Source organism: Scardinius erythrophthalmus, assembly GCF_964197995.2.
Source record: "Scardinius erythrophthalmus genome assembly, chromosome: 16".
NCBI lineage: Eukaryota > Metazoa > Chordata > Actinopteri > Cypriniformes > Leuciscidae > Scardinius > Scardinius erythrophthalmus.
Window position 1 is genome coordinate 36,667,196 of NC_138236.1, and position 20,329 is coordinate 36,687,524.

Here is a 20,329-nt window from a genome sequence, read left to right on the forward strand (position 1 = left end):
AAAAAAGTCAGAATTGTGAGATGAAAAAGTTGCAATTACCACCTATTATTTTTTTATTCAGTGGCGGAAACAAGCGTCCATAAAAATCTAAAAGTTTATTTCTCACAATTCTGACTTTATAGAACGCAATTGCGACTTTATATCACACAATTCTGACTTTTTAACACATGATTGTGACTTTATATCACGATGTAAATTCGCAATTGTGAGATGAAAAAGTTGCAATTACCTATTATTTTTTTATTCTGTGGCAGATACATGCTTGTGTATGCTTTTATTTTAGTGCAATTTTATCCCATGCATCTTAAAGATGTTTGAGTTGCTTGAACAGAAACAGTAACCCCTATAGACAGCTGTATCGGTGTGTAAAGACTCGGCTCTTGTGTGCTGTAGGTACCTGATGTGCAGTAACTCTGATGACCTGCGTGCTAAAGCTGAGTGGGAGGGCAAAGGGACGGCCTCACGATCCAAACTCCTCGACAAGCTTCAGAGTGAGTTACTCCAAACCCATGTAAACAAACACCAGCTGGATCATTCCGGTTGTGCTACCTTTAAGTCCTGCCACTGAAAAGTGAATATGCTTGTGCTGTTATTTAAGGAAATATTGCTGTGAATGAGTAAATCAGCATTGAAACATGCATTGATGCAGTTGTGGCCAGAAGTGATGTCCAGAAAATTTACATCTTCACTCTTTATTCAAATATTATTAAAAATGTGTTAAGGATTTTGTGAGCTTATTGCTTGTAGTCCGTTGTTTTATTTGTGATAAAGTAATGAAATTGTGCCGACATCATTTTTGGCCAGGCTGTCATGCAATGAAATTATGAACACATGCAAAAACAAGAAAGAACCAATGAAATGCTATTAAATGATTGTGTTGTTGTAAATGTATGCTTTTTCCTGTGAGCTTTTTTGTTTTGTTTTTTTATGTAGTTTTTGCACTGTAAAAAAACAACACGGGCCTCAAACCCAACTAATTTCACAACATTACACAGCTCATAAAGTCCACTGCTAAAACGTTTCTCACCAAACATTGTCATTGATGGCATTCAGGAACTTTTGTTAGTTAAAGGAATATTATAAAAGATAGGATAGACGTGATATTGGGCACAGGAAAACCTATAAACTGTTTACCAATTAAAATTATTTCTTAAAATATTTAAAATAATAACAACATTCAGATAAAATAAAAATATATAATAATCTTATTTTAATAATTATGTAAAAAAAAAACATGACAAAAATGTCAACATTCGCTAAAATTATTTGAAATTCTCTTCTATATTCACTTAATTTTGATAAGAAAACTAAGATGTTTTCTGTCTTTTAGGAAATGTGAGTTTAATATTTATGCATTATGCTTAAGCAAAAGGTATGAGAGGCTGTGCTATATATATATATGATTATTTTTCAATGCAGAACTGAGTTCCTGTGAATGTGCCAGCCTTCTGATTCATTAACCACTAAAGGGAAATAACTAAGAATAACAAAATGCAGTAAACGGTAAAACTATTTGCACTACAAACCAGTGTGTTTCTAAAAATGACTATACATTAAAATAATATGGTAATAAATAGCAGTTTGCAATATCGAGCAGCGCGACAAGCTGTTTAGTACAGCTAAACATAACTGGAAGCGAATGACACCGGAAGCCACATGCATTCATTTACAAATGGCCGTGACGCTCTTGTGTTTCAAATGAGGAGGATAGAGCAGGTTGTTAATGGACACAACGCACAGCAGAATGACTACATTCACAATTCAGCAGGACACCAGTGCCGTACTGTTATTATATAATGCTTTTACTACATATTGAAATATTAAGTTTATACATTTTCATTAAAATGCTATTTTATTTATTAATGAATGAATTAAATGGCTACCTTCTGCTAGAAGATCTGGGGCCAGATTTACTAACAGCTCCAGCGCAAACCCTCATTTGCTGTTAAAAAAACGACTGTCAGGATTTACTAAAGACACGCAGTGAAAATGAGCGCTGAAAAGGTGTGGACAGGGTTATTTTTGTGGCTGATAATTATTACACATGCATTTGTTGGAGTTTCCCTTTCAGAGCAAAATGCATGGGAGGGGAGAATTTAAATGAATCATGCAAGGTGATTTACTAAGGTCTGCACTCGTCACTTTACTGGTATTTGCACCATTATTTACCGCCCAAGAAAAGCACGTCTTACACCAGACGCTAGTGTGTGCTGATCTTGGTGGATTGTGTTGGTCATTATGGAAATGATCGGCTGAGTCTGTGTTCTTTCATTTGCTCGTCTTCAGTAAATCACGAGCAGAACTTTTATGGGATTGCGCTCTCACGCTAACTTGCCCTGTTTAGTAAATCTGGCCCCTAGTCTCTGAAAAACAAAAGAATGACCCAGCTATCTGAGAATTATTAATTGTTATTAATATTAATTATAATTGGGTAACACTTTATTTTACAGTGTCCTTGTTATATGTAGCTACTGTAGTAATATACTATAAATTATGCATAATAACATGCAACTAGCCCTAAACCAAACCCTAATCCTACAGTTAGTACATGTAGTTAATTATTATTACTAATCTATAATTGCACTGTAACAAGGACACCTTAAAATAAAGTGTAAGCTAATATTATTATTGGTGTAAACATTATTATTCACGTTTTCATTTATTCTGTTTACTTCTTCCTCTCTTCATTCCCTCTTTTGCTTTCTTTTTTTACAGTTTCATGTAATTGTTTTAGTTTTTTTCAGCTAGGGTTCGGGTCAGTTCTATTTCAGTTCAGCCAATTCAGGAGATGAATTGAATTGGGGGCGGTAACCTAAAGAGCGTGAAGGACCTGCGTAGTCTCGAGTCCACTTTATGTCCTGTGTTGGCTGAATTCAGATGAAACTGAGTCTAACCCTCCACGACCTCTATGCTCCATCTCTGTCTCTCTCTCAGCGTACTTGCCCCCGTCCGTGATGCTGCCGCCCCGGCGTCTGCAGACTCTGTTGCGTCAGGCGGTGGAGCTGCAGAGAGATCGCTGTCTCTACCACAACACCAAGCTGGACAGCGGACTGGACAGTGTGTCTCTGCTCATAGACCACGTGTGCAGCAGGTACATGAGCAAACGCACGGTTTCACAGATGCGTTGTCTAGAGTCCTGATAGTCGACTAAAATTTGATTAGTCTTTTAGTCGCAGCGTGTACAGTATATCCAATTACAGTAAATCCAGACGTTCACCTCAAATACAGCTTATCATTTGAAACATGCAAGTAGTAGTTCGCTGAAATAACTGTTTAAAACAAAGTTTTTCCTGCTTATGAATGATAAAAACATTGACAGCAAATCAGAATCCATCTGACTTGAAGATTTAAAGCGACACGACAAAACTGCAGTTCACACTTACAATAAACAGAACATTATTGTGCATTGGTGTGGATGCCTATGCATTTATCATTATAGTTATTTTTATTGATATCGATCTTGGTGCGAACGGGCCTTTAAACAGATTAAATAATCATCATAACCATCAGGTTATGATTGATTAAACATTACAAGGTCAAACAATAAGCAAATAAGCAAATAAATAAAATATGCACAGATCTATAACATGCATTTAGATGAAAGATAGAGTGAATTTTAATTTCATTCCCTCATTTTTTTCCCAAATCATTAAACTTAAAATTGTAATTTGCACTTGAAGAGACTTCAGAATAGTCATATTGAGATTTAATTATTCTTTTCTATGCAAATGTATTCTCATACAGTCTAATTCTTTCCAAATCAGAATGTAAAATTTCTGACATTTTTCGTATCACAATATATATATATCGCAGAAAAACTAAATATGTAATGTCAGTTTTGTCCAATATCCTGCAGCCCTAAGCATATTCAGCACACAGTAGTGGTGATGTGACTGCAGCTCGTGGAGCTTGAATGAACAGTCAACCAAAGAAACGCTTAAACTGAGCTCAGATCTTAAGAGAGGTCTTGACTAGCACTGTGAGGTAGAAGATAGGATGAGGGAGTGTAGTGTACTCATTCACCGAGGCAGGTTTAGTGCAATTTGCTTCCATTAAAAGCCATGTTGGAGGAGAATCAAAATCCTACTAGGCCACATACACACTAAAGTTTCAGGATTGACAATCGCATTTAAATACGAGAGGGATCCCCCTAAATGATACGGGACGCGACTCCCTCCTGAAACTGCGATTATTGATTGAAACTAATTTAACCATAGCAACATTCTGGCAACTTGTGTGTTTGGTATCCACCATTTTTTTTTAAAACAGTAATGTTAAAGCAACCAAAGACTCGTTATGTTCTGCAATTTTAACAGAACCACTGTTGAGGTGTCGTTTTTATGTTTGTGAGGCTTCTTCACTGAGAGCGCTCTTGAGGTGTTGCCAGATCCACATATTATAAACGTTTTTTATCAAAGTGGGCAAGTGCAGGTCACAATATTTTGGTCTTGTATTCAGTACAGTGTCGCCAGATTGGAAATGTCCAAGTATCGTACCAGAAGCTCAGAATTATCGTATTAAGAAGAAAATGATCGTACACGAGCCAAACGTACAGAATACAGCTGTTTATCCTGACAAAAACTTTTTGAAATGACCTGCAAATTATTTTATTGTTAAACTATCAACCTTGGAAACAACTGACCTAGCAGGAACGTTAACTTGTGCTCATGAGAGAGAGCGATGATTGGCCGAGGAGACGTAACTTGAGATGAGAGGGAAGACATGCGTAACCGCATGTTCACGATCATGACGGTAGAGTCCACAGCTAGATCAATGAGAACAGAAGCCCTATGATTACAACCACCATCATCTGAAGTGTCACACAATTCTGAAATTATCGTACATTATGGGATTTTTATTGTTATTGATCGTACAGAGGTCAAAATTATCGCACAAATACGATAATTATCATACGTCTAGCAACACTGATTCAGTATAAAGTGGGGTGTAACGGTACACAGACGTCACGGTTTGGTACGTACCTCGGTTTTGGGGTCACGTTTCGATACAAGTTCAGTACAACAGGAAAAAGTAACAAATCCCTGATGCTAGGTTTCTTTTTATTTATATTGAACAGACAGGAGTGCAAATTAGTTTGTTCCAGCTAACGGCAGTTAATCCCTCCTGAGGAAGCTGGAGCAGGACAGCCTCATTGAGAGGATTCAGTGAACAGAATGCACTCTTAAATAGGGCTTTTCTTTTAGCACGGCTGATTACAAACAAAAGGTGTTTGGTCACAATCAGCTACAAAACTGAAAAGCATCTCTTGTGTCATAAAAGTACAAAATAAATAGAATAATGAAGAATAAAACTTGAGAGTTGCGCCAATGCACAAAGTTCAATATTATGCTTTTTCAAAAAATCATGCAAGGATGAGCGAGGAGGAGAAAAAGAGACGTCTACATCTACATCAGACAGCGAGTGAAGCGGCACCTGATCGAAACTCAGCGTATAGGCTCTTGCGTGCCATCTAAACTTTGGGTTGCATAGATCGTCTCTTCTTCTTCTGCTTGTTTTCCTGTTGTGGCGGTTAGCAAACAGCGTTGCATTGCTGCACACACTCCTTTCAGGATAGTGTGGATCGCCTGTGTCTGACTGTTTTCGCTGTCTGACTGTATACACCGAACTGTGATGTACGGGATGAATACATGTACCGTTACACCCCCAATATAAAGCATTTGGATTTATTTTGGTTTATTATGGGCTTGTTCTTGTTTGCTGTTTTTCTAGCAAGATCTGGCAACCTGAATGAGTCAAATCTCGTAGCTCTTCCCCTGTGGTTCTCCTGCACCACGCACACACAGAAGAGAGACGCATCTCTGATGCACGTTTGAATGTGTCATTAACTAGTTGTTAAGATTGGTTCTGTACACACTGCGTGAAATTTTTGTAAAGCGGTTGCCACTTTTCAAGTTAATTTGGTTATAAAATGCAGCTGTCACTCCTGCAAATTACTGAACTGTGTGTTCAGAACAGGATTAGGCACTGAAAAGTGAACTGACAACTGAATGTATCGGTAGTGTGCCATATTAAAGACAATATTTTAAGGGTGTGTTCACACTTGTATTTCGGTTCGCTTGGTCCGGATAAATGCGCTCGCTGTATGTGTGTATCTACATATGAGAACTCGTGAAGAGCTTATAAAGTGTGTAAAGGAGTCAAAACAGCGTCAGGAATCCCTCCGTCACACACACACACAGATCTGCTGTGAGGAGACGCGGTTCTGACGCCTGTACTGAACTCTGAAGGGCAACATCATGACTATGATGAGAAAAAACGGCTGAGCATTCTGTCCTTCTTAGGGTCGCGCCTTCTGACATCATGTCCTGTTTTTGGTTTGTTTACATGTGTTTGGTCCGTGTTGTGTTCATATTCCTTTCGAACCGCACCAGAGTTCATTTGAAAGGTCTTTTCAGCGTCTCGGTCCGCTTGTTTGATGCGCACCAGGGTTTAGATGACAGCGTTCACACTTATTTAAATAAACCACATTAACAGTGCGATCGCACCAAACTTGCCAACTGTGAACACACCCTAAAACTCATTAAACCTCAGATTAGGTCATCTCAATCCCCCAGAGGCTTTATGCAATCTGGAGACCTTCTTATTCCTGATAAAATCCAGTATATCCAAAAATGGTGACACTTTATTTCGATGGTCCACTTTAGACATTCGACTAACTATAAGTAACTTTGCAACTACATGTCAACTAGCAGTCATTAGAGTATTAGTAGACTGTCTGCTTAATATCTGCAAAGTTACTTATAGTTAAGATTGTCTGAAGTGGACCATCAGAATAAAGTGAAAAAAAAAAAAAGTCTGGGGTTTGTCAGTATAGCCTAATGGTGGCTCTTTAATGAATGCCAAAGTTCAAAGTTAGACAGGCGTATTGTCTCTCCAGAGAGCCATCTCTAAAACACATTGACTGTTATCTCCAGGAAACAGTTCCCCTGCTACACCCAGCAGATCTTGACCGAGCACTGCAATGAAGTCTGGTTCTGCAAGTTCTCCAACGACGGCACCAAACTGGCCTCGGGATCCAAAGACACAACAGTCATTATATGGCAGGTTGACCCCGTGAGTGACCTTCCCCTCCCCTTCACCATTAAAATAACGCTCCAGATCCACGAGTGTGATGGTTTGAGATGTTTTGACAGGACACACACCTGCTCAAGCAGCTGAAGACGCTGGAGGGTCATGCCTATGGGGTTTCCTATCTGGCCTGGAGCCCGGACGACACGTACCTGATAGCCTGCGGCCCGGACGACTGCTCTGAGCTCTGGCTCTGGAACGTACAGGTGAGGGTCTCGACCCACGGTCAGCTCTCAGATTCTCTCCAGCAGCTCGTCTCGCCTTTAAACCCTCTCTGTGTTCGCCCAGACAGGGGAACTGAGAACCAAAATGAGTCAGTCCCATGAGGACAGCCTGACCAGCGTGGCCTGGAATCCAGACGGCAAGCGTTTTGTTACCGGCGGTCAGAGAGGCCAGTTCTACCAGTGTGTAAGTGTTGCCGTACAGTTACTGTGCTCTCAGCTATAACTGGACTCAGTGACAATAGGGTATTGATATATGGTAGTTACTATTTACTTGTTTAATTTCAGTTCCAAGGGGGAAAAAAGTCTTCTTAATATTTGACAAACAAATGCAATGATTTTTCATTATTAAAATCAGCTTACATTAAATTCAGTAAAACCAAAACAACCATGATGCATACTTGGCTTTTGCAATAAAGTAATGATAATTTTGGCTGTGTATGTGCTTTATTGCCTTGAAAATGTCAACATTTATTTTATAAATAATAATTTAAAACGTGTATAAAATATAAATAAGATATTTTTAGTTATTTAAAAATAATTACGATTTTAATTTAAGATTTTTTTAATTATTTGTTCTTTTTTAATACAAATTACAGGAAAAACTATAATGTTGTCATATAAAAGAGCTGGGGTTTTTTATTGTAGTGTGTTTTTTAAAATGTAATTCATTCCTGTGATCAAAGCTGAATTGTCGGCATCATTACTCCAGTCTTCAGAGTCACATGATCCTTCAGGAATCATTCTAATATAGGGTGACCACCTGGCTATTGCTCTGTTGCAGGTCAGCAGACCTGATTTTGCGGGACAATGCGGGACACGAGGGAGATAACTTACTATTATTAGCCTATAGGCCTACTAGGTGAATAAATATAGATTTTATATTAGATGTCTTTTTGCAGTGATGCTAACATGTTTTAAATAGCTAATGGGCTTTATAAAAATGACGGTGCTGACCGCGGCGCTGTGTGCGTCACTAATAATATAAAACTCAATTCAACAGCACATGTCTATTCAATCTAAATAATTAAGTAAAAATAAAAATCCAATCGCTAAAAAGCACATTTCCAAATAAGCACATAAATTCCATTAGGAAAGACTAGAAATATTAAATGCGTTCTTACCGGATTCAGTGCATCTTGAATTTTTTTAAAAATATATATTTTTTGTCTGATCTGGCAGCTTCGAGTAGGGCCTTCTCATTTATTATGTGTCTTTAGAACTCCTGGCAGGTGTAGCTGTAGCTCACTTTCACCAGGAGTTTAGTTCACTTTTTATGAGGTCCACAGTTGCGCGTCTCTGTCCACGCAGCAGTCATCAGAGAAAACACCCTCTTTTTCTCAGTGTTTGTTTTCCCGCTCTGGCTAGAACCAATAATGGTTCGGCTGCGCTGCGCATGTTCAGTGTTTTCTTATTAATATTTTTTTATTTTAGAATTGTAATTTAAAGGACGATGGAATAAAATGACGCACAATTAAAATGCGGGACACTGCTTATGACTTGCGGGACGCGGGACAAAGCTTCAAATTTCGGCGGGACAGGTGGTCACCCTATGATTTCTAATTATTACTAATGTTGAAAACAGTCGTGCTGCTTCATGTTTTTGTGTAAACCGACTTTTTTGGAGGATCAGGATTCTTCAGCGTTCATTTGAAATAAATTTGTCTTTACGGTCACTTTTGATCAATATAATGCATCCTTTCTGAATTAAAGTAGTAATTTATTATTATTATCTTACTGACCCCAAACTCTTTAATGCTAGTGTATATTTTTCTGTGATGCAATATGAGCCAGACATGCTCTCTACATGTGGAGATTCACCCATTAAGAAACATTTTAAAAAGTTGCTGTTGCCAGAAATCAGGATTATTGTTTCTGGTGACTATTCCCACACACGTTCATAAGTGATGTTGGTTAATGAGGAACATGTGCTGACAGGATCTGGACGGGAACTTGCTGGACTCCTGGGAGGGTGTTCGTGTGCAGTGTCTGTGGTGTTTGAATGACGGGCGAACAGTGCTGGCCTCTGATACACACCAGCGCATCCGTGGATACAACTTTGAAGATCTGACTGACAGGAACATGTATGTTGACTGCACTTGTGACTAGGGCTGGGAATCGATTCAGATGCTCCAATTCGATTTGATTTCGATTCGCAAGCTCTCGATTCGATTCGATTCTCAATTCGACTCTATGAATATAGATTTCATTTAAATCATACATTTATAAAAAAAAATGAACAGTGAACATAAGTTTACAAGTGGTTAATTAATAAAAAGAAATTAAGAACTTTATTTTAGGTACACTTCGGTACATTAAAACAGAACCCAACTCTATATGTCAAATGCATTCAATGAATAGACAGGATTTTGATGCAAGATGAAAAATTTATGCTGAAAGTCAGAACAGTCGCATGCCTTGATCAAACAGGATCAGGCTATTTTATGTTTAAGATAAAACAAACATAAAATCTAACATGGAGGCTGCAAGCCTATGAACAGTGGAGGAAAACTAATACTGGCTTTTGGGTGATAGGAGGAATCTATTCGTGGCCTTTGAGAATCGATTTTGAATCGACCACATTTTAAAAAACGATTAATCGAAAAATCGTTTTTTTTGCCCCGCCTTATTTGTGTCTTTAGATCCTGTTATGGTTTTTCTGACAGTGTTTGAATGAGTTATGTGGATGTGCTGGTGTGTGTTTGCTTGTCGTCTCTTATAGAGTTCAAGAAGACCACCCTGTAATGTCCTTCACCGTGTCAAAGAATGGAAGATTAGCTCTGTTAAATGTCGCGACTCAGGTGAGTAGCTTATATTTCATCTCAAGCTGGTTTTGTACTGATGCCAGACTTGTTGTTTTGCTATGAACAATCAGATCTGATCTTGGTGGGATTCCATAAAGTCTTAAAAAGGTTTAACAGTGAATTCACGCCATGACGGAGCGACCGAATTACCGATTTCGACTTCCGTAAAAGTGCCGACGTCCTTGTAGAGCTCGTAATGACGACTTGTAAACTCGCACTTGTACTCAGAAACACTCAGAATGACAGCATCCTCAGCGGTAAAATGTTATCTCGTAATATTTCTGTTTAATAACTCCTATAATTAACTATTGTTCAAGTCTTAAGAATGCGAGATTAATCTGAAAATAAGCTTTAATTATGGATGTGATTTATTTATTTATTTTCCTGTATTTTCTGACCTGAAAATAATGGCCCGTATGAATTGCGTAATTCCGAGAAAAAAAAAAAATGTTGTGTGTTGGTATTAGAAAATGTTGCATTTGCTAATACATTTATTAGATGCACGGATTGCTTATAACACTATTAGCATGTTAGCCAGGGTTCAAGTTACTCGCCTGTTACCTGGTACCTTTTTAATGTATTATGACAGTGCATGGTTGTGAGAATGTGATCTGACTTAGTGCGATCATCAAATCACAACAGTTGTGATAATTATATAAATATATAGTCTGACACGCTGCATGTTTCAGAGTAAAGCACAGCACTTCCAGTTTTTATTCACAGTAAAACGCTTACAATTTGCATTTGCGAGCGCAACATGCATCAACCATCTTTCCAAATTCATAATGAGAAACATTTATAAATCTGTGTCAACAAAGATCAGGTCTCCCTGCAGTTTAATATCCCCAAATAAAAGCTCAATAATTTAATGTTTAAAAACAGTGAAATTAAGGCAACCATAAATGTTAGCATTGTAATTTTACTGTTCTTCAAATAAAATAAAAAATGATAATTATAAATACTATTATTGTTATTAATAATAATAAAAACAACAAATCTCTTAATACTTTTATTATAACATATATTGTATTATAACATAATAAATTATTACTATGATGATTATTTAATCCTCTTATTTTTTATTTTTTTTTACTTTACAGTAGTGATAACACATTAGTCACAAACTCACAGTGTAAAGGTCACACGTTTGGTTTTGTATGCTGACTTACAGTATACTATTTACACATTTTTACAAATCATATATTAATTATTTGTTCATGTTTTTGCAGTACCCAATCTAAAATTATAATGAAACTATTCATTATTTGTAAATGTTTACTAATCATTTAGTCAGTTTATGGGCATTTGACTTTTAGCTGTAACAACATTAGTGTTGGTTAAGGGTGGTTGGTAAAGTTTGGCTAAATACTTGCTTAAAGACATAACAACACATGATTGTTATTTTGTTGTAATTACACCTAATATAAAGTGGGACCAGTCATAATTGTTCAATTTTTTGCTGAACATCCAGTTCACTCACAGCTACCAACATTTGTAAATGTCATCAAACTTTAGTTCATATAGTACCTAATGCACTTTTTTTTTTACATTTATATATTTTCAAGAAGTGCATGATCATATGAATTGAACAGTTTAATAACATTTGTAAGCATTTTAATTTACATTAAATCATGATCTGTTAATCATTATGTAACGTTTAGTAAGTTCATTAGTTAACATTAACAAACAAATTATCTCATAATTTTAGCTATGTGAATATATATATTAACTAATGATCCGTTAATCATTATATAAAGTTTGTTAATGATTTGTAAAAGTTATTATAGAGTGTTGCCATATATGGTAATGAAATGAGCACAAACTTGTAATGTCCTACTAACTTATTAATAACTTGCATATCGGCTTTTGTTTATTAATTACTCAAACTGAATAAGTTTGGTGTGATAGTGTTGCCATTAAAATGCATAATTCTGAGTCTGAGAGTCTCAGAGTGGGATGTCTGGTTGTCATTTCATAATTACAGTAATTACGACATGGTGTAAACGCACCAAAAATAGAGAAGTCTAAGGAGGATTTAATTTACCAAATTATCTAAAAATAGCCCTCATAAACATGGTTATTAAGGAGATAAACGAATAAAAGAATAGATGTCAGCACTTGAATAGATGACTGAACTTAAAGTCGTCTTTTCATCCCTATTGTGACGTATATCTGAGTGAAACAGCTTCTGGAACCAGAGCAGATGTAGGGCGGGACTTGATTTCGTCTGTGGGGAATTGACTGGATTGGAGGATGTTGGGTGTTGCTAACTAAATGGGCCCTTATTGTAAATATTTACCTCATGTACCACATACCTCATGTCTTGATGTGAGGTTTTGGTCATACTACAGGGTGGGCCATTTATATGGATACACCGTAATAACATGGGAATGGTTGGTGATATTAAAGTCCTGTTTGTGGCACATTAGTATATGTGAGGGGGCAAACTCCTCAAGATGGGTGGTGACCATGTTGGCCATTTAGAAGTCGGCCATCTTGGATACAACTTTTGTTTTTTCAATAGGAAGAGGGCCATGTGACACATCAAACTTATTGGTAATGTCACAAGAAAAACAATGGTGTGCTTGGTTTCAACGTAACTTTATTCGTTCATGAGTTATTTACAAGTTTCTGACCACTTATAAAATGTGTTCAATGTGCTGCCCATTGTGTTGGATTGTCAATGCAACCCTGTTCTCCCACTCTTCACACACTGATAGCAACACCGCAGGAGAAATGCCAGCACAGGCATCCAGTATCCGTAGTTTCAGGTGCTGCACATCTCGTATCTTCACACCATAGACAATTGCCTTCAGATGACCCCAAAGATAAAAGTCTAAGGGGGTCAGATCAGGAGACCTTGGGGGCCATTCAGTGTGTGAAGAGTGGGAGAACAGGGTTGCATTGACAATCCAACACAATGGGCAGCACATTGAACACATTTTATAACTGGTCAGAACTTGTAAATAACTCATGAACGAATAAAGTTACGTTGAAACCAAGCACACCATTGTTTTTCTTGTGACATTACCAATAGGTTTGATGTGTCACATGGCCCTCTTCCTATTGAAAAAAACAAAGGTTGTATCCAAGATGGCCGACTTCTAAATGGCCACCATGGTCACCACCCATCTTGAGGAGTTTGCCCCCTCACATATACTAATGTTCCACAAACAGGACTTTAATATCACCAACCATTCCCATGTTATTACGGTGTATCCATATAAATGGCCCACCCTGTAGTTCCGCTAAACCCTCGGAGGAATCTTTGACTTATTTCTCATGTAAATAAAACTGATGTCTCAGTGTACTTTCCTCTCTCGGCGTGTTTAGGGAGTTCATCTGTGGGACCTGCAGGACCGGGTATTAGTCAGGAAGTACCAAGGTGTGACTCAGGGCTTCTACACCATCCACTCCTGTTTTGGCGGCTACAACGAAGACTTCATTGCGAGTGGCAGCGAAGGTAAGAGTGCGCAGATCTGAATGAGTTCCCGCTGAGGTCTGATGGGGTTTTGAGAACCGTCTGTTGTCTCTAGACCACAAAGTTTACATCTGGCACAAGCGCAGCGAGCTGCCCATCGCCGAGCTGACGGGTCACACGCGCACCGTGAACTGCGTGAGCTGGAACCCGGTTCTGCCGGGCCTGATGGCCAGCGCCTCGGACGACGGCACCATACGGGTCTGGGGTCCCGCCCCCTTTCTGGACTCCCAGGAGCCCGAGGGCCTAACTGGTATGAACCTCCTCGTCTGACTGGAATATGCTCCTAGTTTGATGTAAGTGGGTAGTTGACATAGAACACTTGCTAAACTAAATCTAAACATATTTAGCTGTATATATATTTTTTTTTTTTATCGTATTGCATGCAGATTTTATGTGAAATGAGAGATTATATGGAATTGTGATCAATTATATGATGTTTTCGCTTATACATTAAAATAAATGTTGCATGTTCATTCAATGTTTTTAACATTTTAACATGTCAACTACCCAGTTGCTGTGTGACGCTTTAACAAAGACTTTTTTTTAAATCCCTTTGTGGAAAATGAATGGGAATTAGAGCTATTTTAAGCAATCTGCTCAGACTTCCTGTTTCAGTGGGAAGTGGTTACATTGGTCAATCTTTAAAAACTCATTTTATACAGTACAGGTCAAAAGTTTGGAAACATTACGTTTTTTTATATTTTGGAAAGAAGTCTCTAATGCTTATCATTAGGCTGCCTTTATTTGATCAGAAATATAGAAAAAAACAGTAATATTGTGAAATATTATTACAACTTAAAATAATAGTTTTCTATTTGAATATACTTTAAAAATAATTTATTCCTGTGATGCAAAGCTGAATGTTCAGCATCATTACTCCAGTCTTCAGTGTCACATGATCCTTCAGAAATCTTTCTAATATTCTGATTTATTATGAGTGTTGGAAACAGTTCTGCTGCCTAATATATTTGATGAATAAAATGTTAAAAACAACTGCATTTATTAAAAATAAAAAAACATTTTCTAATAATATAAATCTTCTTTACTATCACTTTTTATCAATTTAACACATCCTTGCTGAATAAAAGTATTGATTAATTAAAAAAAAAAAAAAGACTGACCAGTAGTGTATATTGTTGTTACAAAAGATTTTTATTTTTAAAACATTTGCTTCTTTTTTTTTTTTTTTTTACTTTTTATTCATCAAAGTATCCTAAAAAAGTATCCCAAGTTATGAAAAAATATTAAGCAGCAGAACTGTTTCCAACTTTGATAATGAATCATCATATTAGAATGATTTCTAAAGGATCATGTGATAGACTGGAGTAATGATCCTGAATATTCAGCTTTGCATCACAGTAATAAATGATAATTTAAAGTATAATAAATTGAAAACCAATTATTTTAAATTGTAATAATATATCACAATATTACATTTTTTTTCTGTATTTTTTATACTAAAAATAGTAATGTTTCCAAACTTTTGACCTGTACTGTATGTTTTCATAAATATTCAGAAACTAAAGCCAGATGTTTAAACCCAATGTGGAGTTTCTGCGCCAAAACACTGAGCTTGTCATGGCTGATTCTGATATTTGTGTTTTAACCCACTTGAACTGGAGCAGCTCCCTTAATAATTAAGATAATTTAAAAAAAGCTCTTTTAACACAAAGTAGGCATCTAATCTGGACTTTATAATGCACATAGAGGATCTGAACAACTCTTAACTATTGCTTTTTAATATGCTTCTGGAATTTAAATGTTTAGTTCAGATTCAGAATTAAAGTGCCCCATTATGCTATTTTAAACGTTCCGAATGTGCAAAACTGCATCCAAAGTAAAAAAAAAACACTTTCATTTTCTTTTATACATTGCAGCATCAGCTCTTTTCTCAGTGTCTGACAAAGTTTGATAAAGGATTCAGTCTCTCTCCGTTCCAAGAGCCTCCTCTGCTCTGATTGGTCAGATGACCCAGTCTGTTGTGATTGGTCTACTCTGCTCTGATTGGTCAGATGGCCCAGTCTGTTGTGATTGGTCTACTCTGCTCTGATTGGTCAGATGGCCCAGTCTGTTGTGATTGGTCTACTCTGCTCTGATTGGTCAGATGGCCCAGTCTGTTATGATTGGTCTACTCTGCTCTGATTGGTCAGATGGCCCAGTCTGTTGTGATTGGTCTACTCTGCTCTGATTGGTCAGATGGCCCAGTCTGTTGTGATTGGTCTACTCTGCTCTGATTTGTCAGATGACCCAGTCTTTTGTGATTGGTCTACTCTGCTCTGATTGGTCAGATGGCCCAGTCTGTTGTGATTGGTCTACTCTGCTCTGATTGGTCAGATGGCCCAGTCTGTTGTGATTGGTCTACTCTGCTCTGATTGGTCAGATGGCCCAGTCTGTTGTGATTGGTCTACTCTGCTCTGATTGGTCAGATGGCCCAGTCTGTTATGATTGGTCTACTCTGCTCTGATTGGTCAGATGGCCCAGTCTGTTGTGATTGGTCTACTCTGCTCTGATTGGTCAGATGGCCCAGTCTGTTATGATTGGTCTACTCTGCTCTGATTGGTCAGATGACCCAGTCTGTTATGATTGGTCTACTCTGCTCTGATTGGTCAGATGACCCAGTCTGTTGTGATTGGTCTACTCTGCTCTGATTGGTCAGATGGCCCAGTCTGTTGTGATTGGTCTACTCTGCTCTGATTTGTCAGATGACCCAGTCTGTTGTGATTGGTCTACTCTGCTCTGATTTGTCAGATGACCCAGTCTGTTGTGATTGGTCTACTCTGCTCTGATTGGTCAGATGGCCCAGTCTGTTATGATTGGTCTACTCTGCTCTGATTGGTCAGATGACCCAGTCTGTTATGATTGGTCTACTCTGCTCTGATTTGTCAGATGACCCAGTCTGTTGTGATTGGTCTACTCTGCTCTGATTGGTCAGATGGCCCAGTCTGTTGTGATTGGTCTACTCTGCTCTGATTTGTCAGATGACCCAGTCTGTTGTGATTGGTCTACTCTGCTCTGATTGGTCAGATGGCCCAGTCTGTTGTGATTGGTCTACTCTGCTCTGATTGGTCAGATGGCCCAGTCTGTTGTGATTGGTCTACTCTGCTCTGATTGGTCAGATGGCCCAGTCTGTTATGATTGGTCTACTCTGCTCTGATTGGTCAGATGGCCCAGTCTGTTGTGATTGGTCTACTCTGCTCTGATTGGTCAGATGGCCCAGTCTGTTATGATTGGTCTACTCTGCTCTGATTGGTCAGATGACCCAGTCTGTTATGATTGGTCTACTCTGCTCTGATTGGTCAGATGACCCAGTCTGTTATGATTGGTCTACTCTGCTCTGATTGGTCAGATGGCTCAGTCTGTTGTGATTGATCTACTCTGCTCTGATTGGTCAGATGACCCAGTCTGTTGTGATTGGTGTACTCTGGCTACAACTACAGTGTTTGAGGGCGGGTCAAAGTAGACATTGTTCGCGGGCAGCCAATAAAGACCATAGGCAGGCATTATGCAAATTTGTTACATTTGTAACAGGAAGTGAGACTAGAATCACTGACGACTCGTTTCCGCAGTTCAGAATCAATTCTTTCTTTTGGGAGACGATTACTCCATTTATCTGCACTTTGATCTTTAAAACTTTGCAGATCTTTTACATTCACAAACGGCTATATCACACACTGCATGAAAGGTAATATCAAAAAAAGCATAATGGGGCACTTTAAACTGAGCTGAGTTGAATAGCACATGTTAGAAAGATGACTAGTTTGTCACTGTGGTCTCTCTGCTTCTCTTCTCCTGCAGAATGCTATAGCATGGACAGTTGATGTTGACTCTGGAGCAGATGTCCACTTTGGAAAACATACAGTGAGACACACTATAGACTTTGTGAATGAAGAATGAAAATATAAGTAAATCGTACGGCAGATGGATGTTTTTTCCTGGCGGTTTCACATCCCCACGCCGTTTCACTCGAACAACATGAGGCCGGCTGCTGCCCTTACACATCTGACTTCAAATCCGAAATGGACACGCCGAGGACACGCCCCACTTCGGCTTAAGCCCCTCCTCCTCCTTTCTACACTGCATCCTGAGTGGACGACTGCCTCCTGAACCCACACGCGCACACACACTCTCACACACGGACAAACAACCTTATTTATTACGGCTTTAATTTATTATTGTGAATGAATCAAGGCCACAGGCTTGCTTTGTGTTCTGTACAATATTCACTCAGCCAGGGGACAAAAAAAAAAATGCTTTTCCGGCATGTGCGAACTTCTCCATGGTCTCAAAGACGCACGTGTAAACGGAGAGCAAACAAATCATATCCTTATTTTTCAGCATGAACTTCTTTATGCCAATTCGTATGCTTGAAAGTAAGTGTCTTCACCAGCAGAGATATAAGATATCGTTTTCCTTTCCCTCTGTGACCCACCACATTTTTAAAAGACTGAATTCACTGGCATTTTTAACAGCTAGATATTCATTTCGATTAGAAAATTCCAACCATGACCCCGATCCGCAGTTTTCTTTCATTGCTTATGGTACTTTATTATGCTAATTATGAAAGTGGGAAGGTTTTCTAGAGGAGACGGATTATTAACCTTTATTCTTGCGACGAGCCGATGTAGATTCAAAGATAGACGTATAACAGGACGTGGTTATTTTTTGGTAACGGGGTTGAAAACTTAGGCTTGCTATAGTCGTCCTGCTAACGACACACAGACGTGCTGATGTCACGTCCCACATGTAAATATCAGCCTGCAGCGTGCGAACTTTGACTTTACGTAAGTGGCTAGTAGGTGTCTGCAACACGGTCCAGGCTGTTAGTGTATGAGAAATTATGTTGTGACGGTAAGTACGCCAGCATATTGAACGAATGAACAGACTCTCAAATATGTTTCTTGAGTTTGTTTCCATCATGTTCGTAGCGTCATATTCTCTTGGGTCCCGTTTCCTCTTTCATATTATCACTTCTTGACTTTTTATGTGTTTTTTTTAATGCTTTTCTAGACATGTATATGATTATTCATCAGCTATGATTTTCTTAGTTTAATTGATTTTATTTTGGGTTGATTTATAATTTGTTTAGCCTTTTTTCCCCCTTGTATTATCATATAAAGGATGTCTCGAATGCTTTTTTTCTATTTGTGAATTTCTTATATACTTTCATACCATATTATGCATTAGTACACGCAGGTGTACCCTGAAATAATTTAGGTATTCATCAGTCGAAGGTGAAAGAAACTTTGCCCACTATGATTTATTCTGTTATTATGTGCTCTTCATATACATGTATATAAGGAATCAATATATATATATATTTATATTTGTGACGTCAAAATGATTAATCGCATCTAACATATGTGCATTTACATAGTGTATAAACAAACTTATGTATGCATAGGGCCTCATATGTATATATATGTATATGTACATGTATGTATGTGTGTGTATATACATATATGACCACACACATAAAATAGTGCTGTCAAAGTTTATGATATCTAGATATTTATATATATATATAAAATAGTGCTGTCAAATCGATTAATCGCATCTAACATAAGTTTGTTTATATATGTGTGTATATATTATATTTATATATATTTTGTGTATGTGTATACATATACACATATAAATGTGTATATACAGTATATATATATATATATATAAAATACACATTATGTAAACAAACTTTTGTTAGATGTGATTAATCGATTTGACAGCACTATTTTATATATATATATAAATATCTAGATATCATAAACTTTTATGTTAGATGCGACTAACTGTGATTAATCAATTTGACAGCACTATATATATATATATATATATATATATATATAAAATATAACACGTGTATATTTTATATATATATATATATATATAAAATATAACACGTGTATATTTTTTGCCATGTATCCTCCCGTACAAATGTTAAGCGTTTCTCACCTGCATCAGGTAAACTCCTTGTACAGGTTATTCGTACCCTGACCAGCCAGACCTGTTCCGCTAGCGAGGACTGACGCGCACAAGCGGAGAGAAAGAACAGGTGCATGCAGTAACACCCTCTCACATGTGGAGATATCACACAATCGTGGTGTTGTACGTTCTGGTTTATGCAACTGAACCTTCCTTTTCTTCTGGATATTTGTGTTTCTTTTCAGTCTTAGTTTGACTTTATGTGCTTGAGCCGCGGGGCAACGGTAGCGCCCTGGGTGGAGTTCTGGTGGAGACTTATGTTTATTGCAGTCAGGATCTGAGGATCTTATTTGCATTTCAGTGTGTTATTATTCTAAGTGATTGTACTATTATGTAATGTTCTGTAGGAGAGGTGTTATGTATACATACTTTCAATAAAGCATTCAGGGTTTTAAACTATCAAGTCTTCACTTCTGTTGGTTTAATGGTCAAAAAGGTCCGACGATGGAATTTGTTGTGATTTAGTTTGTCGTCAAATAAGATTCTATTAGATGAACTGATTTTTTTCCCCATAGAAATAAATGTCCATGACTTTTCCAGTTCTTGATTGAAACAGTGAAATAAAAACTGTGGGTAAACACTTTAGTTTAAGGTCAAATTCTCACTAACTAGTGTCTTATCATCATGCATATTACTAAGATATTGGCTGTTTATTAGTACTTATAAAGCACATATTAATGCCTTATTTTGCATGATCATATTCTACATCCCTTAATCCTACAATACCTAAACTTAACAACTGCCTTACTGACTAT

At 37.6% G+C, this 20,329-nt stretch overlaps 1 protein-coding gene across 3 annotated transcripts in view; it reads left to right on the forward strand.

Moving 5' to 3' along the window:
* Positions 1–18,821, forward strand: part of wdr26a (WD repeat domain 26a) — a 36,704-nt gene extending 17,883 nt beyond the window's left edge. For 2 of the 3 annotated variants that reach the window (XM_081387851.1, XM_081387853.1), the window contains exons 5-14: positions 394–491; positions 2,935–3,091; positions 6,936–7,074; positions 7,155–7,295; positions 7,378–7,497; positions 9,249–9,394; positions 10,033–10,111; positions 13,448–13,577; positions 13,651–13,845; positions 17,391–18,821. In XM_081387851.1, coding sequence (XP_081243977.1) covers positions 394–491; positions 2,935–3,091; positions 6,936–7,074; positions 7,155–7,295; positions 7,378–7,497; positions 9,249–9,394; positions 10,033–10,111; positions 13,448–13,577; positions 13,651–13,845; positions 17,391–17,413 — 1,228 coding nt within the window. In that variant the 3' untranslated portion in view covers positions 17,414–18,821. Of the gene's footprint in view, positions 1–393; positions 492–2,934; positions 3,092–6,935; positions 7,075–7,154; positions 7,296–7,377; positions 7,498–9,248; positions 9,395–10,032; positions 10,112–13,447; positions 13,578–13,650; positions 13,889–17,390 lie in introns of all 3 variants that reach the window. The other variant, XM_081387852.1, reaches the window with a different exon arrangement.
* The last annotated feature ends 1,508 nt before the right edge of the window (positions 18,822–20,329 follow it).